General features: G+C 37.5%; 1 protein-coding gene across 4 annotated transcripts in view; it reads left to right on the forward strand.

Moving 5' to 3' along the window:
* ZMYM4 (zinc finger MYM-type containing 4) overlaps nt 1–24,205 on the forward strand; it is a 134,884-nt gene that overhangs the window by 72,147 nt on the left and 38,532 nt on the right. For all 4 annotated transcript variants that reach the window (XM_054720520.1, XM_054720523.1, XM_054720521.1 and 1 more), the window contains exons 6-14: nt 10,305–10,389; nt 10,626–10,881; nt 17,174–17,348; nt 17,459–17,671; nt 21,028–21,178; nt 21,690–21,805; nt 22,237–22,512; nt 22,677–22,827; nt 24,004–24,176. In XM_054720520.1, coding sequence (XP_054576495.1) covers nt 10,305–10,389; nt 10,626–10,881; nt 17,174–17,348; nt 17,459–17,671; nt 21,028–21,178; nt 21,690–21,805; nt 22,237–22,512; nt 22,677–22,827; nt 24,004–24,176 — 1,596 coding nt within the window. The remainder of the gene's footprint in view (nt 1–10,304; nt 10,390–10,625; nt 10,882–17,173; nt 17,349–17,458; nt 17,672–21,027; nt 21,179–21,689; nt 21,806–22,236; nt 22,513–22,676; nt 22,828–24,003; nt 24,177–24,205) is intronic.

Consider the following 24,205-nt stretch of genomic DNA (forward strand, 5'->3'; position numbering starts at 1 on the left):
GTTTGGTGGTGATAAACTCCCTTAGTCCTTTTTTGTCTGTGAAGCTCCTGATTTCACCTTCAATTTTGATTGATAGCCTTGCTGGGTACAGTATTCTTGGATTGAGACCCTTCCTTTGCATGACTTTGTATATTTCATTCCATTCCCTTCTGGCCTGATGAGTTTCTGTTAAGAAATCAGTTGCTAGTCTGATGGGGGTTCCTTTGTATGTAACTGTGTGTCTCTCTCTGGCCGCTTTTAAGATTCTTACTTTGTCGTTGGTGTTTGCCAACTTAATTATAATGTGCGTTGGCGTCGGTCTTTTGGGGTTCATTTTGCTTGGAACTCTGTGAGCTTCTTGGATTTGTGTGGGTTTTTTCTTCCCTATATCAGGGAAGTTTTCTGTTATTATTTCTTCAAACAGGTTTTCTATTCCTTGCTCAGTTTCCTTTCCTTCTGGTACCCCTATTATCCTGATGTTGTTTTGTTTCGTGTTGTCCCGAAGTTCCCTTAGGCTCTCCTCATGCTTTCTAATTTTTGTTTCTAGAAGCTGTTGTACTTGGGTATTTTTTTCCATCTTGTGTTCTAGCTCACTTATGCGGTCCTCTGCTTCTTCTAGTCTACTCTTGATGCTTTCTATTGAGTTCTTTACAGCAGTGATGTCATTTTTCATTTCTTCTTGGTTCTTCTTCATTTCCTCTTGGTTCTTACTCATATTGTCGAATTTGTCTTCCATCCTTTTCAGCCACCTTATGACCATTTCTCTGAATTCTTTCTCTGATAGGTTGTTTGCCTCTCGTTTACTTCCTTTTCTGGTGATGCCTGCTTTTCTCTCCTATGGGGGCTATTTCTTTGTCTCCCCATTGTCTCTCTTCTCTGGATGTCTGGTTATGTAGTTCTCTCTCTCTGGCGTTGATTTAAAGGTACAAAATACAACACAACCAGGCACAACAAGGCACTTAACAGAATTGTATTCACGATGTTAAAAACGTCCAATAAAGGTGACCACCAGAGAAAGACAAATTATGGAATAGGAGAGGAAGAGGAAGAGTAAAAAGGAAGAACAACAACAAAAAAAGAGTGTGAATCTGAACTTGGGAAAAGAGAAGAAAAAAAAGAAAAGAAAAAAAAGTAAGAGAGACAAGAATGATACTAAGAGAGACAAGGGGAACAAACTATATATATATGGGGAGTAAACTCCAATATAACAACCACTAATCCCAGCAAATTTCAGCAACACGAGCCTGGAGATTAATACAAACTGCAACACCAACTAATATCAAGTGAGGGAAGGGAAAACAAAAGTAAAAAACAAACAAAAACAGAGCAAACAAAAGAACTAACCAACCAACCAAAAAGAATAATCAAAACAATCTCATAAGAAAGCATAAAAATTCAAGCTAATCAGCATTCAAGCAAACAACAACAAAAGGCCAGAGAGAAAAACAATTTTTTAAGGTAGCATAGAGAAAGGTATATATGGACTTGGAGCAGGGGGTTGGGAATTAGATATATAAGTAGGGTGAAATTTTAGCAGAGGGTAGACTGAAAAAGCAGGGAAAATCTAAAGCCAGAAAGGGTTAACATAAACAGGAGACCAAAAGGGGAAAGGTTAGGAGGAGAGTGATGGCATAATGTAAGCATTGAGATAGGGTAAAACGATTGTAAGGGAAAGATGCAAATAGAATGTAGGACACTAATCCCAAGATAAAAGAAAGAGAAAATCAAATGACATTAAAAAAAATAATAGTAATAATAATGCTGATTGAAAATAAAAATGTAATAATTAAAAAGGTGAAAATCGAGTGAGGAAAAAGAAAAAAAATTAGTTTCTTAAGTAAAAGATGCAAAAAATGAAAATAAAAAATTAGAATAAAAAATTAAAAAAAATTTAAAAAAAGAATTTAAAATAAAAAATAGGAAGACTAAAATGTGCAGTAGTGGCTGTCATTCACTTCCTCTATTATTCTGTTTGGTATGCCTGTTTCCCAGTCTGGGCGGTATTTCAGCTCCCTTCGTTCCACTGCTCCTCAGTGTTGTAAGCCAGTCCTGATTTTTAAGCCGGCTGTGTCTTAATTTCTCGTATTTATTTTTGATTACACCAGAGGCAATTAGCGTTTCGGCCCTTGGGTGGCAGTGTTTCTGAATTGACTTCCGGGCCTCTCTAGATCCCCCCCCCCCCTCTATGGCACTCACTACCGGTTTGTGGAGGTGTGCGACTCAGAGCTGCCTCTCCGATGTTCACACCCAGCTCTGCTCCCCAGGTTCCGGAAAAACAACTTCCCCCTGCAGTATTTCAGGGTATTCCTCAACTGGGTTTTCCTATGTATTGGGCTTAGTAATCAGAGTCGGAAAGAGCCCAAGTGTGCGGACAGTGGGTCTGCGCGCAAGACTAAGGAGCCTGCACTCCTTTGAAAATTCTTAGTCTGACACTCCTCGTCAGATTAAAATGAGTTGCTTTTAAGAGATCACTTCTGTTAGCAGCTCAGAGGACCCCCTTCCACATTCACGGGACACGGCAGCTCCAACTGCCACAGATTTTTCTAGGCACAGACCTCCCGGGTCCTGCCGGTCCTGTGGCTCGCGCACTTCCCTCTCCCACCGCGGGGACGAGAAACCACACCTTATTTCAGGCAAAATCTGACCTTTCCGTGGTGCAGTGAAGAGTTCCTTTGAATCTGAATGTTTGCGCCGATAGGGGACCGGTGTTCTGGTGCTCACAGCTGTTCAGTGTTTGCAGTTGTCGCGGGAAGTCAGGTTTCCAATAAAATCCTCCTTTCCTTGCAAGATGGCGAGGCCCCCGGTGAGCTCGCAGCTCCAGGAGGGGACCCAGCCCCTGTGGGTGCTGCATGGTCAGGGGAACCCTGCCCAGTACTCCCCCGCCTTCTCCTGAAGTTTAGCTGTCCCTTAGCTTGCCAACATGCACTCCTCCTGCGAACCTCTGTCACTCCTACTCTCCGCCCCAGGACCAGACTCCAAACACGACTCTATTCAGCCGCCATTTTGAGCAGAATCCGCACTAATTTTCTTTCATCTCTGACACTCCTATTATAGAGAAAGGGCAAATAGCAATATTAAAATATTTCCTCTAATTAATTCCCTTTTAATGTGCACAAATTTTGTGCACTGGGCGACTAGTATGCATATAAGTTCTTTGATTAACACTCCCTCCCCCTTCTGAAATACATCAGGCTGTTGCATGTTTCAATGTCTCTAGATCTATTTTGTTCATCAGTTTTTTTGTTGTTGTTGTTTTCATTAGATTCCACATAAAAGTGACATCATGTTATACTTGTCTTTTTCTGACTGGCTTATTTCACTTAGCATAATACTCTCCAGGTCTCTCCATACTGTCTTAAAGGGTAAGAGATCCTTCTTTTTGTATAGCTGCATAGTATTCCCTTCTGAAATATACCACAGTTTTTAAACCCGTCAATCTACTGATGGGCACTTGGGCTGTTGCTAGATATTAGCTATTGCAAATAATGCTGCCATTGAACATAGGGGTGCAGGGTGCATATATTCTTTGATTGGTGTTTCAGACTTCTTAGAATATATTACTACAAGTAGGATCAGCTTTATCACTCTTACTCATTTCCCATAGACTGGAAAAGGGAGTTCAAATGTATTATAACTAAAAGAGTACTATTAACCTGAGGTTCATAAAATGCTGATAGATTTTATTTTTGATCATTAATTACTAGTTACTAGTAGTAGCTTTTCTCATGATTTAATAAGATCATAGCTTTAGCTCATGGCACCTTGTCAAAACCTCCCTTGGCTTTTCTCTTCGCTTAACTTGTAGTTTTGCTTTCAGCTCACTCTATAATTTTCCTTGTCTGATTCATTTGGTTTTAACTTCTTTACTTTCCATGTAAATCACTAAAGTACTAAAATGTGTGTTTATGAATTTCACTGCTTCTATTTATTTGCTCTTGATTATTTCTTGTGTTACAATTTTCTGGATTTGTCAGTTATCATTCTGTTTCTGTTACTGGTATAACATCAGTTGGCCTCCCAGTTTCATTTCCATTCAAATCCCATTACATGTCATATTTCTTCATTCAAATCCCATTGCATGTCACTATAGTATTTTCTGTAGTATTTTTTACAGTTACAAGAAATTTTTATGTGTGCTGTGTTGTTTCATCTTATTTCAGAAGGCCAGAGTAGATGATACTAACTTTATTTGTAAATGAGGAAACAGGTTCTAGAGGATAAGTTAATTATACAAGGAGCCAGTCTAGGGCCACAAGGTCTTACTTTCATTAGTCTACCAATCTTTTTGTAAATAAAACTTGTTTAATTAAAAAAAAATAGTCTACAGAAGGTTTTAAAATAGAAACTTTAAAGAGCCAGATAACTCCATTTTTCCATTTTGTTTTTGATAGGTTCTAAAAATTGGAAAATCAATAAATGTTACATTAAAATCAATTTTTTACCTTTTCTTTTTGCCCATAATGAAAGAGCTAATTTATATTGTTTCATTGAAATAAATGAATTAGAATGGGAAGGCAAATTATTTGTCACAATAATGAGTCACATAGTCTTGGAAGTCAGAATTCAGTAATTAAATTTTGGGGCCTTTTTTTAGTCATATCAGTTAACTGGGCTATAGGAGGAAGTGGGTTCTTCATTTCTAAAATACTTTCTTGGAATAGTGATCTGGATCTTCCTTTTTGGTAAACAAAGTGAAGTTAAAAGTATTGGTGAAGGATTTTGTTTTGTTTTGAACCTGTTTTTCTACTTCTGGAAGCTTTTGGGTAATCAGATTTTCACTTCTGAAATTATTAGTCATTAGTTTGTCATTAAATTTGTAAATTTAGTTCTTATCAGGGGAATCTTAAAATAACATGATTCTGCCTTGAAGGCATTGTGAGGTGAAGAAGTGGAGTACTTAAGATATATACTTATTTTATTGTGTTACATGAGTAATGTATATTTGAGGCTTACAGAATGTATCAGAAATTTGGAATAATTGTTACTGACAGCGAGAAAGAGCCGATGGGAGAACATTAAAATATGCCAATAAGTATTGATTTTTATCTGGAATTTTCTGAGATAAAAATAATGGTTTTACTTAAAATTTACATTGTGGTATATAACATTGGCATGTCAAGATTGGTCAATGTTAGAAAATCTTTTAATATATAACTTCACCAACAGGTCAAGTAAGGCTATATAGATAGATATATAGATGCCAGAAGACATCTCATGTAATTCACTATGCATTTCTTGTAATACTCTCTTGATCGTGGTAAGGAAATACCTACTTCAGATCAATAACAGTCATTGAATTAAAACTAAAGTGATGGAAACTTGTTAATTCATAAAGAACAGAAATTACTGATTCATCATTGTTATTTAACTCTTGGATGTTGCCCCAATACATGTTAAAGAAATTAGAAATAATGGAAAAGGGGAGACAATTATCATCATTTGCTGATAAGGATCTTTATTAGAGAACTAGAGGCCCGGTTCACAAAATTTGTGCACGTGTGTTTGTGTGTGTGTGTGTGTGTGTGTGTGTCCCTCAGCCCAGCCTGCACCCTCTCCAATCTGGGACTCCTCGAGGGATGTCTGACTGCCCGTTTAGGCCCAATCCCGGTAATGGGCAGTTGGACATCCCTCTCACAATCCAGGACTGCTGGCTCCCAACTGCTCACCTGCCTACCAGCATGATCACCCCCTAACCACTTCCCTGCCAGCCTGATAGACGCCTAACTGCTCCCCTGCTGGCCTGATTGCCCCTAACTACCCTCCCCTGAGGGCCTGGTCACCCCTAACTGCCCTCCCCTGCAGGCCTGGTCATCCGCAACTGCTTTACCCTGCAGGCCTGATCCCCCCAACTGCTCTCGCCTGCAGGCCTGGTCCCCCCCAACTTCCCTCTGCTGCAGGCCTGGTCTCCCCTAACTGCCCTCCCCTGCAGGCCTGGTCACCCCTAACTGCCCTCCCCTTCAGGCCTGGTCACCCCTAACTGCTCTCTCTTGCAGGCCTGGTCCCCCCCAACTGCCCTCCCCTGCAGGCCTGGTGCCCCCAACTGCCCTCCCCTGCCAGCCTGGTCACCCCTAACTGCCCTCCCCTGCAGGCCCTGATCACCCACAACTGCCCTTCCCTGCTGGTCATCTTGTGGCGACCATCTTGTGTCCACATGGGGGCAGCCATCTTTGACCACATGGGGGCGGCCATCTTGTGTGTTGGAGTGACAGTCAATTTGCATATTACTCTTTTATTAGATAGGATTAGTATGAGTCATGAAAGTTTAATAGACTTGGTAGTTGAATATTAGTTAAATAAAAGTTAGCAATATTCTATAAATCATTTTTTCTCAGATAATATAATAAAAAGATACACTATTTTCTGTAGCAAAGCAACTAAAATGTACTATGTTAGATGAAACCAGTAAATGGTGAGATTCTTTTTAAAAAGTCAGATATCAGTTATTTCCAATTAAGGTATAGGTTGGATATAATTCTGATGAAAATATCAATAGTTTCTGATGTTTTGAAGGAGTAAACAGGCATGCACATACCACGTTACACATTTGTTCTAAAAATAGGTAGATAGTGGCAAACTCTTAATAATTGGTCAAACATTCCACAATTATTTTCATTAGGACAGTGTGATTTTATAAGGTTAGTGAGGGTAATAATGATACAGAATGGATCGCCACAAAGAAGACATATTCAAAAGAATTAGATATATTAATGATGAATGGAAGGAATTCACCAGCTATTCAGAGAAAAAAGAAAGAAAAATGCCCATTATACATAAAAATAAATAAATACCAGGTGGATTTAAAGTAGGGGCTGGCAAAATATCAATAATGGGCTAAACCCAGCCTGTTCTCTGTGTTTCCGTCTTGTTTTGCTTTTTTTTCTTGCACACAGTTTTTTTATATGAAGTTTTATTGGAGCATTGCCATATTCATTCATTTTCATAAGATTTCTAGATGCTTTTGCTCTACTATGGCAAAGTGGAGTGGTTCTGATAGTATGGCTTGCAAAGTTAAAAATACTTAATATCTGACCCTTTGCAGATAAAGTTTGTTGACATCTGGATTAAAGAACTGTATTGTAAACATTCTTAGAGTTTTGTTGCAGAAGTAGAACTTTGTAAGAAATAGGAGGAATCACAAAGATAATTTATGTTAGCAGTTTGGCATAAAAATGGAAACTTAAGTACATAAAATTTTAACTCAAAGTACATAATAAGAATATGGTGATAACATGTTACAGAGGACTAATACTGTTACAGTATACTTTTTTATAAATAGATATTAGAAAACAATTGCAAATTGAAACACCAGTGGGGAAAAGACTTTTAAATGGCTTTTTTCATAAATTACTAGAACAAATATAATTAAGTGATACTCGTTTGTTTGTTTTTAAATAATGTCATTTCGTATCAGGAACCTTTACTATGTATTTGTTTACTTAGTAATTCCACTATAAGGATAATTTCTTTAGGAGTTAATCCTAAAAATGAGAATTTGAGTATTCACAAAGATGTTCTTCATGGAATGTATGAAAAAAATGGAATGACACTGGGTTGGGGTTATGTAACTCAATTCATGCCAGGCCATTAAAATGGAGCCTGAGTCCAAAGGAAAAATCAGTAATACTGATCCTGTCCTTATTTATTTAAAGTTTTGGTATTTTATTCATCATGGATTTTGCATTTTTTATTTTAAAGAATATTGCATTAACATAATTTTTTATCTTGATTACTGGTATTTTTGGTGCTTTAATTTTATGCCCAAGGCAAGTGCCTCTCTCACTTCAACCCAATCTCTTTCCTGTATAATCAGTTACACCTGTTAAAATACATCAGTATTTCTCAAACTTGAGGTAATGTACAGATACCCCTTACCACAAAGAAAGGGAGTATGTTGGAGTTACCTGAGAATTCCAAGAATAAGAAGTCTTGTAGAATTTTTGCAAGTTGAGTGTGATAAACAATGAATTAATCTACCACTTTTTGGTTTCACAATGCAATAATATAATTATGGAAGTAAACAACAGCAATGAAAACTTGTAGTATAACTCAGTTATATTTGGTTATTTATGACTTAAAATATGTTTACATTCACTAAAAATGTCATTGAAATAAAACACAGTTTTAAAAAATTCTTTTAGAATTTAGACTCCCCAGAGTATATCTATAGACCTCAAGGACTCTTGTACTCCAACTTAAAAAACACTGATGCTTAACCACTAGATGTGGAGTAATCCTATCTAATAAAAGAGTAATATGCAAATTGACCATCACTCCAACACACAAGATGGCCGCCCCCATGAGGTCAAAGATGGCTGCCCCCATGTGGAAACAAGATGGCCACCACAAGATGGCCGGCACGGGAGGGAAGTTGGGGGGTGACCAGGCCTTCAGGGGAGGGCAGTTGGGGGGGACCAGGCCTGCAGGGGAGGGCAATTGGGGGGGACCAGGTCTGTAGGGGAGGGCAGCTGGGGGGGACCTGGCCTGCAGGGGAGAGCAGTTAGGGGCAACCAGGCTGCAGGGGAGGGCAGTTAGGGGCAACCAGGACTGCAGGGGAGAGCAGTTAGGGTAAGGTGACCAGATTTTAACATTGGTAAAGCAGGACACCATTGACCGGGGGGGGGGGGGGAGGGATAGGGGTTTCTTGATTAAAAATTTGGTCTATATGGAGCAAGAAAAATTTTCATATAACGCAGACATAGTATTGTAATATGTTTTTTAAAATTTCAACATAAGTACAATTTACAAATATAATAAATAAAAAAATATGTGTAGTATTATTTTATTCTTTGGCATATTTCTCATTTGAGTGAATTTTTTTTAGTAGATTGCTGTCCTTGTTTAAAAGGTCATGAAATTTTTCACAAGAATTTGTTAAATTATATTTCACACATAAAATGGCTTTCAAAGTCTCAACACTTAATTGTGGTTTTTCTGATGTCCACACTTTATTTACCGTAGAAAAAACACGTTCAGTCGCAGCATTAGTTCCTGGTAAGGACAGCGCGTATTCCACAATTTTTAGTGCATTATTTATCCTGGCTAAATAGCCACATGGCCGCCGAAAACCGTATATTCCCTTCCCGTTCTCCCGCCGTTCCCTAGCTTGTCATGCATTCTTTAAAAAAATCGGGACTTTTTTAAAACGCTGCGGGATGCGGGACAAATTGTTAAAAATCGGGACTGTCCTGCCAAAAGCGGGACGTCTGGTCACCTTAAGTTAGGGGCAACCAGGCCAGCAGGGCAGGGCAGTTAGGGGCAACCAGGCCGGCAGGGGAGAGCAGTTAGGGGCGACCAGGCTGGCAAGGAAGGGCAGTTAGGCGCGACCAGGACTACAGGGGAGGACAGTTAGGGGCAACCAGGCTGTCATGGGAGGGCAGTTAGGGGTTACTGTGCCAGCAGGTGAGGGCAGTTGGGGCGACCAGGCTTGCAGAGGAGGACAGTTAGGGGCTACCAGGCTGGCAGGAGAGGGCAGTTAGGAGTGACCAGACTGGCAGGAGAGGGCAGTTAGGGGCAATTGGGATGGCAGGGGAGCAGTTAGGCATCGATCAGGCTGGCAGGGGTGTGATCAGGCTGCCAGACAGGCGAGCGGTTGGAGAGCCAGCAGTCCTGGATTGTGAGAGGGATGTCTGACTGCCCATTTAAGCCTGATCCCACCGGATTGGGCCTAAACGGGCACTCAGACATCCCTCAAGGGGTCCCAGATTGGAGAGGGTGCAGGCTGGGCTGAGGGACACGCTCCCTCGTGCACGAATTTTGTGCACCGGGCCCCTAGTATTTAATAATATGCAAATGTTCAGTTGTTTCAAGTGGTCAAAAAAATCATTTTATGAGAATGGTGTATTTAGTATAATCACAAAGAAAGAAAACCTCTGAATGCAAGAGGGGGAAAGACTAGAAAAAAATATACCCAAAGAATAACTGGTTGTTTTGGGGTGATAGAAATATGATTAGAATGTTTTTCTTATTCCTGTTTGTCTAAATTTTGTATAGTGGGTGTGTATTACTTTTATAATAGGTAAACAGCAACTTAAAATACTGTTATATTAAGAATTAAAAAATGATTTGTAATTATCTGGTAGTACATACTATAAGCTAATTAGGTAACTGCTTTCATATTTGTCCTTTTACTCTCTCAGCATATTCAAATTTACATCCTTATTGTAATTATATATTGCTGCTGTTATTTTTTATTAATGTTGTAAATAAACATTTTCTACCCCAAAATAGCAATAGTAAAATGTCTTCAATGTTTGGATTTCTTTAGATACATTGTATTTATTCTTTCCTCTGTGTTTTAATTTCTTTTCTTTTTTTTTTTTTTTAAGGAGTTTAATCATGGCCAACAGCAAAAAACTCAGGAGGGGGAACTGAAAATTAGTGCTGTGTTTTCAGTCAGTGGCAGTCCTCTTGGTAAGATACAGAACTGAATGATTATATGTATTTATTCTGACCAATATGAGTGAGAAGTATCTACTTGTATTAGTAAGCTAAGCAGTTTTTTTCTGCCCAATTAGAATGGCTTTAACTGCGTATTGCATAATTAGTATTGAGTTTCAAGTCCAGTTCTAGAATAGAAAGGAAGATTCATACTTAAAATTCATGGTCAAAATAAAACATTTTTTTTTCAAAAAAAATTTTTTTTAAAGCTCCACAGTTGACTACTGGCTTCCAACCTCCTCTGGCATCATCTGGCATGAATAAAATGCTACCTTCAGTTCCAGCCACAGCTATTCGAGTTTCCTGTTCTGGCTGTAAAAAAATTCTACAGAAGGGGCAAACTGCTTATCAGAGGAAAGGGTCTACACAGCTTTTCTGCTCTACACTGTGCCTCACTGGATATACAGTTCCACCTGCCCGCCCACCACCTCCTCCCACCAAGAAAACTTGTTCAAGTTGCTCTAAGTATAGCAAAATTCTAAATTATCTTATTTGTTTCCTTTCTTTTAAGATACTTGGTTCTTATCCATGTATTATTGTTTAATTTTCTACATTTCCATGGTTTTTGAGAAATACCACATTATTTAGTACCAACAGATAAGTTGTTGATTTTCTTTTTTCTGAATGGCAGGTGTTCAGCTTTCTTTTTAACTTTAAATAATGTGCTTTTTATATATTAGAGATGTTTTTGAAACCAATCTTTTCATCCTTGTTAGTTGAGATGCTTTATGAAACAAAAACTATACCATTCTGGGGTATTATATGGCCAAAATATTTTGGTTGTAACTGTAGGCAATAGATACTTAATTCCAACAAATATTTAAAGTTGTATTTCCTATTATATAATTAGAATTCATTTAATACTTTCTTCTTTACATGGATTCAAATATATGTATGTATGTCTATATATATTCAATATCTCTGAATTACTTCAGAGATCCCATTTCAGTGTTTAACAACAAAAAAGTATGTGTGCCCTTAGACCTTATAAGGACATCCTGATATATTTGAATAATATGAACTAATTTTGGCTAATTTTGTAAGGCGATTGATAGAAATTTTCAATAAGTCAGAAAAAGATGAATGATGCTTTGTTCTAATAATAGAATCACATTGGCTTCTATTATTAACCTATGCCAGTGGTCGGCAAACTGCGGCTCGCGAGCCACATGTGGCTCTTTGGCCCCTTGAGTTTTTAGCAAAGGCCAGCTTAGGAGTACCCTAATTAAGTTAATAACAATGTACCTACCTATATAGTTTAAGTTTAAAAAATTTGGCTCTCAAAAGAAATTTCAGTCATTGTACTCTTGGTATTTGGCTCTGTTGACTAATGAGTTTGCCGACCACTGACCTATGCAAATCATGCTTTATTAGTTAAGATATTTGTGTTTATAGTTCCTCACATTGATGCAGCTCTTTATCTGTGAAAAAAGATGCTTTCTCTTCTGGGTCAGTTGGAAAAAGGCATATAGAGAAAAAAAAATAATTTGAATATGGTTAGGTGTTTTTCTGGAAGCACATCTCTTTATGTTTAAAGTTTAATTAGCAGAGATAGACTTCTTTCTTTATTCTGTTTGAATTGTGAAACGTGCTTTTAGAAATGAGTACTTAATATACCACATGTCTAATGTAATATTCTGGTATATTAATCATCAAAGATTAAATCAACTTAATGTTATAATTTTTGTAGTTTCTTATTTTGCAATGAAATAATGTCACATAACTTTCTATTATTTCTTGATTTCTTGCTTTGGTGATCAGCACTTTTTAAAATTTCAACAATATTTCTCTTTTCATAACAATCATAGATACTTCTTTAAAATAATGAGTGGATTTCAAAATGACCATAGAAAACTCAGATAAATTAAAAAAATTTTTTTATTGATTTCAGAGAGGAAGAGAGAGGGATAGTGGGATAGAAACATCAATGATGAGAGAGAATTGTTGTTCGGCTGTCTCCTGCACGATTCCCAACTGGGGATGGAGCCTGTAACCCAAGCATGTGCCCTGACCGGGAAATCGAACCATGACCTGCTTCATAGGTTGACACTCAACCACAGAGCCAAACCAAATGGGCTCAGATAAATTTTAAAATGTATACCCTCTTTCTGTGTTTTTTAATTCTTGTCTACATACAAGGTGGGTGAAAAGTAGGTTTACAGTTGTTCATATGGAAAATAATACAATAATTAAGAAATAATTATACAAGAATAAACTGTGCTTCTCATAATCATGACTGTAAACCGACCTTTGCCCCACCTTGTATGTTATGATTTTCATCTAAATTTATTATATTCATTTAGTTTGTGGTGTTTGCCTAGTGTTCTGGTGATAGGTCATTTTTACCTACATGTCATATCTTACCTGTCTTGATCTTATGTGATGTAATTATTCTTTAAGATTGCATTTTTAAAGAATATATATTTTTATTGATTCAGAGAGGGAGAGAGAGAGAGAGAAATATCAATGATGAGAGAGAATCATTGATTGGTTGTCTCCTGCATGCCCCCTATTGGGGATCTAGCCCACAACCCGGGCATGTGCCCTTGACTGGAATAGAACCTGGGACCTTTCAGTCCACAGGCTGACGCTCTATCCACTGAGCCAAACCATCTAGGCCTAAGATTACATTTTTTATTGCTGTTTAGTCTTATCCATCCAATTCTTCTTTTTTTCAACCTGTCATTCATTGACTTTTTTTTTTCCTTTAAATCCTCACCCAAGGATATGTTTATTGACTTTTAAAAAGAGGTAGAGAGAGAGAGAGGGAGGGAGGGAGGGAGGAAGAAAGGGAGGGAGAGGTAGAAAGAGAGAGAAACTTTGATGTGAGAGAGAAAATATCTTTCTGTTGCCGCCTGGACACACCCTGACCCTGGATCGAACCTGCAACCTAGGTGTGTGCCCTGATTTGGAATTGAGCCCACCACCTTTTGGTGTACAGGATGATGCCCCAACCAATTGAGCCACCTGACCAGGGGTCATTCCTTGACTTGTTTTACGTACTTCTTCATTTACTTACTCTGTTATGCTTTTTATTTATTTATTTTTTTAATTCCTTGTTCTTTTTCATTTGCCCCTTTCAGTTCTTCTTTCAGGTATTCTTACCTTCCTATCACCTCAGCTCTTTCTTCTTCATTTTCTCTCTTTTCCCCCCCTCTTCATTTTACAGAATACTTCTTTCTAAGGCTCAGTCCCCAGCCACTGATCAGTCTTGGTTTTCTTTGTATATAATTTCCATTCCTGAACTACTACTCTTTCATCTCCTTTTCACCACTTTACCTTTTCCCCCTGTTATTTACACAGTCATTATAGCAGTCTGGGATAATTTAGTTATCTGATTATCAAATTATTGAATTGGGTTGTACCTAAAAAGGAAATTATATTCAAAGAAGTTAAAAGATTTGTTCAGTGGCACATAACTGGTTAATTTTGGCACATGCGCTATCCTCCCTTTCTCCAATAATCCATACATTTAAACAGGTTTTATTTGTAAGTCAATCCCTATAAGAAGGATTTCAATTTAGTTTGAATAGGTGAAACTAGAAAAGATTTTCTTTCTGATAGTTACTGCTGTTTTTATAGCAGCAGCATTTAGGTTGAAAGAAACTCATTCGTTTGGAATAACATTTTTATTTTTATTAATCTTTTATTTACCATATCTTTTAGTATCTTGGATTTAACTAAAATTGAATATATTTTGGCTAATCATCATTTAATTTTTAGTTTCTTCAGTCATTGGTACCTAATGATTTGTTTTTTAAAAAGTATATTTCTGCCCAGCCGGTGTGCTCAGTGGTTGAGTGTCCACCTGTGAACCAAAAGGTCATTGGCTCAGTTCCCCGTCAGGGCACATGCCCAGGGATTTGGGCTTGATTCCCAGTAGGGGGCATGCAGGAGGTAGCTGATCGATGTTTCTCTCTCATTGATGTTTCTATCTCCCTATCCTTCTCCCTTCCTCTCTTCTTTCTAAAATACAGTAAAAACTTCTTAAAAAAATATATATGTATTTCAAATCCTACATAAAAGAGGTAATTTTTAGGGTAATTTTGTTAGTATTATTAGAAAAATTGGATTTCTTTATTAATGGCACTCAAGGAAATAACTGTTTTAGGATTCTCTGTACCATTTCTGAATTTTTACTATCTGAATGAGCTTGCTTCTTATTCTGGAATAACATGTACTCTGCTACAATAAGATATAATGTAATTGGACACTGAGCATACTTGAGAGCAGTGAGAAATACCTACATTTTTGTTACGTTTTATACTTCCACTAGAGACTTGGTACACGAAATTCATGCACGGTGAGGGCGGGGGGGGGGGTCTCACAGACTGGCCTCACCCTCTTGCAATCTGGGACCCCTTAAGGGATGTCTAACTGCCTCTCGTAATTTGGGACCGCTGGTTCCTAACTGCTCACCTGCCTGCCTGCCTGATCACCCCTAACCCCTCTGCCTGCCATTCTGATCACCCCCCAATCACCTCTGCCTGCTTGATCGATCCTAACCACCTTTGCCTGCCTGCCTGATCATCCCTAACCCCTCTGCCTGCTTGCCTGATCACTCCTAACTGCTCTCCTGCTGGCCTGATTGCCCCTTACCCCCTCTGCCTCGCCCCACACCTAGGACCCAGAATTCCTTCCTCTGGCCAATTGCAGGCACCCAGTACCTTGGCCGGCTTTACCCGGGCCGACTGCAGCCGCAGGCATCCGTGGGTGGGCGGCTTTGCCTGGGACCGCGGGGCAGGCGGCTTGTCCCTCTCCCGGGCCACAGGCACAGCCGCTGGCACCCGGGACCGTGGGGCATGTGGATTGTCCCTCTCCCGGGCCACAGGTGCAGGCCCATTCGCTGGCACCCGGGACCCCAGGGTGGGCGGCTTGTCCTTCTCCTGGGCCGCAGCCTGGCTGGTCCCCATTCCTCTCTTGCGAGCTCATTTGTGCCTGGCTGGTCCCCATTCCTCTCTCCCCAGTGTTAAGTGTCTGAGTGAGACGACTATTTACATATTAGCTCTTTATTACATAGGATTACCTTGATTCATACTATTTCCCACCTCTTTATCTCCTTAACTTTTAGAAAATTCTTATTAAGGTCCAGTACAAATGTCATCTTCTTTTGGGTAGCCTTTCATGTCACATAATGTCTGAAATAATTGTTTCTTCATTTCTATTTCTACATAACACTTTATATGTATCTTTTTCAAAAGTATTACATTACTCTTGTATTTCAAGGATGCCTCTTTTGTGCTATTTTATATATCATTTGTCTATCTGTCCCAATATACTAGTAGCTCCTTGAGTGCATGCTTGCACCATATCTTCACATAGGAGTTAGATAATGTCTGGCTCAATACAACTGCTCAATAAATACCCTTGTAAATGAAATATAGTAAAACTTAATTTAAAAAAAACTGTAAAGGCAAAAAAATGCAGAGTAGTCTGGAGCTATTAACTATAGAAGATGAAGTATGAAGTTGTGTATTGCAGTGTAGTGTGGTATCAGGTGTTCTTTATGATGATTCTCATTATGTTTACTGTTATCTTTTATTGAAGCAGAGATATTTGTAATCTTTTCTAAAAAGTACTTGATTAGTATAATCTGTTAAAGATGCAGGAATTAATAGAACACATCTTATTCACTATTATGTGGGCATGTACTCATAGCAAAGAGATAATCTTTAGAAAATTTATCAAGGCATTTTTAAAAATTGTTTTTTTGCCCTGGCTGGTGTGGCTCAGTTGGTTGGGATCGTCTGGTGTACGAAGGGGTTGCTGGTTTGATTCCCTGTCATTCATTGACTTTTTTTTTTTTTTTTCTTTAAGTCCTCACCCAAGGATATGGGGGGCATGCAGGAGGCAGCCAATGGATGTGTTGCTCTCACATGCATGTTTCTCTCTCCCTCTCCTTTCCTCTCTCTTTAAAAAAACCAATAAACAACCATTCTTTTTTTAAAAATTGGTTTTTAAAATGCTTTATACTTAAACTATTATATAGAAGGACTGGTTTGGGTGGGATGAGTGGAGTGATAGGAACCTTAATCCCTAGGATTTTAATCTCTATTCCCTTTGTAAGTGATGCCTACAAATTAAATTATTTAGATATAGAAATGGTTCAATATTATATAATCATACTAGAATATACATTGTAGTTTGAAAGGTGTTCTTACCTTTAAAAGATAGTTTTTTACAAAATTTTTAAGTATTAATATTTAAGGAGAAAATTAAAAATCTATATTTTTACCGATTAGAGGTAATGAATGATAACTCATGTATATATTTTTTTAAATCTGGAAACAATGTCTAGTAGTAATTCAACATTTCTATGAAGTAAGTCTCTATTAGTTCCATTTTATTTTATTTATTTATTTATTTATTTTAAATATATTTTTTATTGATTTCAGAGAGGAAAGGGGGAGAGAGAGAGAAACATCAATGATGAGAGAGAATCATTGATCAGCTTCCTCCTGTACACCCCACACTGGGGATGGAGCCCGCAACTGGGCAAGTGCCCTGACCAGGAATCGAACTGTGACCTCCTGGTTCATAGGTTGATGCTCAACCACTGAGCCACGCAGGTCAGCTTAGGTCTGTTTTATAGAACAGAACTTAAGAATCAAAGCAATTTATCAGTTTATCCAAGAAAACCCAGGTTTTCTGATTTAAATATCAGATACCTTTTCCTATACTGTAATTGCCTCTCTTATTTTATTTAGCTCACAAAAAGGAAAAAAGTTAATTATACTGTGGCTTATTTTATCTTTAGAGACATTTTAAATCCGAAGGATGTGATCAGTGCCCAGTTTGAAAATACCACCAGTAGTAAAGATTTTTGCAGCCAGTCATGTTTATCAACATATGAACTGAAAAGAAAACCTGTTGTTACCATAAATACGAATAGCATTTCAACCAAATGCAGCATGTGTCAGAAGAATGCTGTGGTAAGTTATCTTTTTATTTTATTGGGGTAAGGGGTCTAATGCTTGTGCTGAAAGAAAAGTTTTGATGGTCTCTGCTTGTTGTTTGTATTTTGTTATTTCTTAATTCCTAGATTCGACATGAAGTTAATTACCAAAATGTGGTACATAAACTTTGCAGTGATGCCTGCTTCTCTAAATTTCGCTCTGCTAACAACCTCACCATGAACTGTTGTGAGAACTGTGGGGGTTACTGTTACAGTGGCTCTGGACAATGCCACATGCTTCAGATAGAGGGACAGTCTAAGAAGTTTTGTAGCTCAACGTGCGTTACAGCATATAAGCAGGTACATGACCCTATATAATCCTGATGACTTTGTTTATTTTAGGGGTATCTAAATTTTTTGGTGGAAATTATTTATGAAAATGTCACAAAAATATTAAAATATTATTACCTTAATTAGTATTTGTACATATAAATAGTAGTTGTCGAATGAATGCCTGTCAAAAACTTTATAACAAGAGTTTTATAAGTAGCATACATTTCTTTCTTTTTTTTAAAATATATATTTTATTTATTTTTTACAGAGAGGAAGGGAGAGGGATAGAGAGTTACAAACATCGATGAGAGAGAAACATCAATCAGCTGCCTCCTGCACACTCCCTCCTGGGAATGTGCCCAAAACCAAGGTACATGCCCTTGACTGGAATTGAACCTGGGACCCTTCAGTCTGCAGGCCGATGCTCTATCCACTGAGCCAAACCAGTTAGGGCAGCATACATTACTTTCTTTGGTTAATCTTCACCCAAGGGTATCTTTTCCATTTACTTTTTTTTTTTTTTTAGAGTGGAATTGGGGAGAGAGAAAGAAAGGAAAACTTCAATGTGAGAGAGAAGCATCAGTTGGCTGCCTCCCACATGTACCCTGACTTGGGAACTAAGGCAGGGATTGAACCTTCAATTCCTTGACTGGGAATTTATCCTAGTCCCTTTGGTGTGTGGGCCAGTGTTCTAACCACTGAATATGCCAGCCAGGGAAGTGACATATATTTCTTTTCATGCATTTGAAATACATGTTTTTAGGTATGACTTTTATTTCATATATGATTCATGTTTTTGAAGAATATTTTGAAAATGCAGAGGAGTGCAAAGAAGAAAAAAAATAATGCACCATCTGATTGGTGTTAGACTTCTGTTCTTTGAAATATAGTTTGCTTTGCATATATACATATACACATTTTACTTGCTAGGGTAATGTCCAAGTTGCATATGTATTCTTGAAATCAAATCCATATGATTGAAATTGCAATTCAGAAAATAAAAATCTTACCATTAATTATTAAAGAGTTTTTTTCTTCTCTTCATGTAATAAGAAAAATAAATGTGGGTTATATATTATATTGTGAATTAAGGGTTGTAGAGAATGAATTGGGTGAATTCTAGTATGACAAATGTCTAATGCAGTTTTGTACTTGATTTATATTTTGTTAGTAAATTTTGATCGTAAATTAGATTTTAAAATTGATAAGTACAAAAGAATAGTAAAAACTTTTTACATTTAAAATTTTACAATGGCTTTCTGTTTCAGTGCATTTGCTGATCATATGTTTTTTTAGGAGAGTGAATTTTTATACAGTCAACTAAAATTTGTGAATTTAATAATGTTATTGGGAACTTTATTTAAATTGTTCTTTTTACATATATATACTAGAGGCCCAATGCACGAAGATTCATGCAAGAATGGGCCTTCCTTCCCCTGGCTGCTGGCACCATTTTCGCTCCAGCTGGAGCCACCTTTTCACTCTGGCCCAGAGCCGCCTTTTCACCTTCCCATGCTGCCCAGAGGCCTGGAGCGGCTGGGGCGGAGTGGAACACCCCGCCCCCAGCCGCTCAATGCCTGTGTATGCAAATTAACCCACCATCTTCGTTGTGTCAGTTTGCATACTCACTCCTGATTGGCTGGTGGGTGTCACAAAGGTACGGTCAATTTGCATCTTACTCTTTTATTAGTGTGGATTTTATTGATTTCAAAGTGGAAAAGAGAGAGAAACATCAATGATGAGAGAGAACTACCGTTTGGCTGCATCCTGCACGCCCCACATAGTGGATTGAGCCCGCAACACGGGCCCACCGGGAATCAAATCGTGAGTTCCTGGTTCATAGGTCGATGCTCAACCACTGAGCCACTCTGGTGGGCCCTTTTTTTTTTTTTTTTTAATGTGTGTGTGTGTGTGTGTGTGTGTGTGTGTGTGTGTGTTTATTTTAAAGAGAGGAAGGGAGAGGGAGAGTGATAATAGAAACATAAATCTGCTGCTTCCTGCAAGACCTCTACTGGGGATTGAGCCCGTGACCTGGGCATGTGCCCTGAGTGGGAATCGAACTGGCGACCTCCTGGTGCATGGGGTAAGGCTCAACCAACTGAGCCACACTGGCCAGGCTTAAATTGTTCTTAAAACTTTATAATGATTCTGGAATTTTAAACATTATACAGTTTTTCCATTTATTTCTGACTAATATACAAACATATTAAAAGGGCTTAGCTTCTTGCTCTAGCTAGTTTGGCTCAGTGGATAGAGTGTTGGCCTGTGGACTGAAGGGTCCCAGGTTTGATTCGGTCAAGGGCATGTACCTCGGGTGCAGTCTCTCAGTCCTGGTCCGGGTCATGTGGGATGCAACCAATTGGTGTGTCTCTCTCACTTCGGTGTTTCTCTATCTCTTTTCTCTCCCTTCCACTCTCTATAAAAATCAATGGAAAAAGTATCCTTGGGTGAGGATTAAAAAAAAAGAGGGGGGGTTTAGCCTCCTTTAGGAAATCTTGATTTTGCTCTCATGTGGGGAAAAACCCAGACAGTATTTTCATGTGTTTTATCTTTGTCCAAATGTTTTCCTGATATTGTATCAAGTAATAAAAGTTGCTTGGATTCAGTCAATGGAAAGATGGTTCATATTCCACAATAGAAGGAACAATAGGTTGAAACATTTTAATTTTAAATTATTTTATTACTTATAATTTAGCCAATATTAGTTAAAATTTTTTTTTAATATATTTTATTGATATTTTACAGAGAGGAAGAGAGAGGGATAGACAGTTAGAAACATCGATGATAGAGAAACATCGATCAGCTGCCTCTTGCACACCCCCTACTGGGGATGTGCCCGCAACCAAGGTACATGCCCTTGACCGGAATCGAACCCGGGACCTTTCAGTCCGCAGGCCGACGCTCTATCCACTGAGCCAAACCGGTTTCGGCTAGTTAAATTTTTGACATATTAATATGTACCTTATAGAGAAAGAACTTGGATTTAGAAGTAAAGTATACAATGTTTGATTCCCAGACATTATATTCATATAGAATTTTACTTTGGGAAAGCAATTAAACTTCTTGAATCCATTTTTCTTGTCTGTAAATAGGTATTAAAATACCTATGTCACTGAGGTATTTTTAGGTTATATATGAAGTAAGAATGAGATAGCACCTAGTATATAACCTGACACATTTTATAAAATGCAAACACAAAACCTCAGAAATATGTGTGTACTGGGCCTCTATGTAAAATTTATTTCTTATTGAGGATTGTAATTATAAAAGTTTGAAAGCCACTAATTTAAAATATTTCAACAGTGTTAAGTATAAACATTTCAAAGAATTATGCTTTTACTTGTAATTTGGTAAAAATGAATGTTATTTTATTCTTTTAATAGAAATCAGCCAAAATTACACCATGTGCGCTTTGCAAATCATTGAGATCCTCAGCAGAAATGATTGAAAATACCAATAGCTTGGGAAAGACAGAGCTTTTCTGTTCTGTTAATTGCTTATCTGCTTACAGAGTTAAAATGGTTACTTCTGCAGGTAATATTGGTTTTGTAAACTATATTTATATAATCATTAGAAAAGTTACAGTTATTGCTTTGTTTATATAGTACAGGTTTTTGTCCAAATTTGCTTGTCTTTTAAGGCAAATTTAAAATATTTCAGATTTGTGTTATAAAATATCACCTATTACCTGATTGCTTTTTTTTATGTTTGTTTACTGGCTTGTTTATTAGTGCATCCGTCCTTAGCAAAAGAATTTCATGTGGCTTCTTTAATGTATTTTCTTTTTCACACCTGATTTATTTCAGGATTTATATATCTTATAGTTTCCAGATAGACTGACAACTTTAAAAGAAATATTTTTTATGTTGTTAGTTTTTGTCTGTATGTGCTGTGATTAAGTTTAGTTTCAGTTTTTGCAACTTGATCTGGCTCCTGAATTTTTATATCTTATACAATATTTACTTATATTTTCATACATTTTTGTAAATTTATATATATGTACATATATATATATTACTCATTAGTTTTACTTTGATTTGCTAAGGTGTACAAGTTCAGTGTAACAGTTGTAAGACTTCAGCAATCCCTCAGTATCACCTAGCCATGTCAGATGGAAGTATACGCAACTTCTGCAGCTACAGTTGTGTGGTAGCATTCCAGGTATGGCTTCAGGAACCTTTCTCTTCTCCAGTGAGTGAGTTGCCTACAACTGTATAGTAATGTAAACTTATTAGGTGTTTGCTAGTGCCTGGATTGCCTAAATTTCTACTATTTAAGTCCTTTTAAATTTGGATTCTTTGGTTCATCCTATTCTGTATTTGGAGGCATGTCATTTAACTGCCTTCTATAAAATTAATGGTACTATTATCTCCTAGAGTATCTTTTGGGAATATATTATTTTTGAATTATTTTATTTTTATTTATAGATGACACTCCCCCCTTTCAAGTATAAGCTGCTCACAGGCAGGAATTTTTGCCTATTGTCACATGTATCTTAGGTGCTTAGAACTGTGCTTGATATACTTAGACAGTCAGTACTGCCTTGTTCGAACAAATTATGAGATTGATCTTGTTTTTTCTCTTTTTTCCAGAATTTGTTTAACAAACCAACAGGAATGAATTCTTCGGTAGTGCCCTTGTCTCAGGGCCAAGTAATTGTAAGCATCCCCAGAGGTTCAACAGTGTCAGCAGGAGGAGGTAACACCTCTGCTGTTTCTCCTACCTCCATCAATAGCTCTGCTGCAGCTGGTCTCCAGCGTCTTGCTGCCCAGTCTCAACATGTTGGGTTTGCACGAAGTGTTGTAAAACTTAAGTGTCAGCACTGCACCCGTCTTTTTGGCACAAAACCGGAACTTCTTGACTATAAGGTAAAGTATAGGGTCATGATAAAGGATTTGAGTATAAACTGACGTATCTGTAAAATTGTTTCTGGCTTTTTATTTCTCAAAATTGCACTATTTGTTTTGAAAATAAGAGGGATAAAGATTTCCGTAAGATAAATGTTTAATTAGTACTTGATTTTTCTTTTCAGGGTAAAATGTTTCAGTTCTGTGGCAAGAATTGTTCTGATGAATATAAAAAAATAAATCATGTAATGGCAATGTGTGAATATTGTAAAATTGAGAAAATTTTAAAGGAGACTGTGAGATTCTCAGGTGCTGACAAGTCTTTCTGTAGTGAAGGTAAAGAGAGAAGATTATCTTACCTACTTAAGCATGTTGGTTCTTTTAACAGTAGTTGATGATTTAAGCTGTAACTATGTGGGTTTATTTTATCCTCTTTGTATAATACCAAACCCTTTTTGTTTGTTTATGCTTTGTTCAATTTTTTCTGATCATATTCTTCATATCATTAAAATGTTAAAATGAAGGAAACAATCCTCCAAGTATATTGCAGAGGATGATGGTAATGTGACAATTCTGGTGCTTCTAAAGGGAACTCCTTAAATTTGGTAGCATCCTAAGATTATACTTTACCATTATGTTTATGAACATAAATAATCTGAATTTGCAAATTAGTATGAGATAGACTTTCTTCTTCGTTTAAATGACTTATCTTAAATGTTTAGAATGTTTTGTAGTATTCTAAAACTGCACAGGATTAGCCTACTAGATTAGTGGATTTCAAACCTTTTGACCACAACACACACACAAAAATACATTTTGCATTGTGATATCACATACCCAAATTAAACAAGTTTCATTAAACAAATTGACGTTTAGCCTAGTTGGTGTGGCTCAGTGGCTGGATGTCGACCTGTGCACTGAGAAGTTGCCTTTGTGATTCCTGGTCAGGGCAAGTGCCTGGGTGACATGCTTGATCCCTGGTGTGGGGTGTGCTGGAGAAAGCCAATCAATGTTGATATGTTTCTCTCATTGATGTTTCTCTCTCTCTCTCCCTCTTCCTTCCTCTTTCTCTAGTACCAATAAAGTATTTTAACAAATTGACTTTTACTATATGAGATGCACTATAATATATTTTTAATGTTTTTATTTTATTTTATTGATTTTAGAGAGGAAGGGAGAGGGAGAGGAAGATAGAAAAAGCAATGAAGAATCATTGATGAGCTGCCTCCTGCACGCCCCACACTGAAGATCGAGCCCACAACACAGGCATATGCCCTGACCAGGAATTGAAGCGTGTGACCTCCTGATTCATAGGTCAATGCTCAACTATGAGCCACACCGGCTGGGCACTATAATATTTTTTAAATGATAGTATTGGCCCTATATATTGATCTCTTTATCTAATTGGTGAAGACCCAATTGTGGAAACTTTACTATAGGGCATTTAAATTAAAGATGGAGATACTTAATATTTTTGCCTAATTTTAATTTTATCTTTCCTGATTTTTTTAGGTTGCAAATTGCTTTATAAACATGACTTGGCCAAGCTATGGGGAAATCACTGTAAAATGTGCAGTTATTGTTTACAGACATCTCCCAAATTGGTACAGAGTAATTTGGGGGGGAAGGTGGAAGAGTTCTGTTGTGAAGAATGTATGTCCAAATATACAGTTCTGTTTTACCAGGTAAATATGATTCACATTTATGGTTTTAT

Source organism: Eptesicus fuscus, chromosome 9 (assembly GCF_027574615.1).
Source record: "Eptesicus fuscus isolate TK198812 chromosome 9, DD_ASM_mEF_20220401, whole genome shotgun sequence".
NCBI classification, from domain to species: Eukaryota; Metazoa; Chordata; class Mammalia; order Chiroptera; family Vespertilionidae; genus Eptesicus; species Eptesicus fuscus.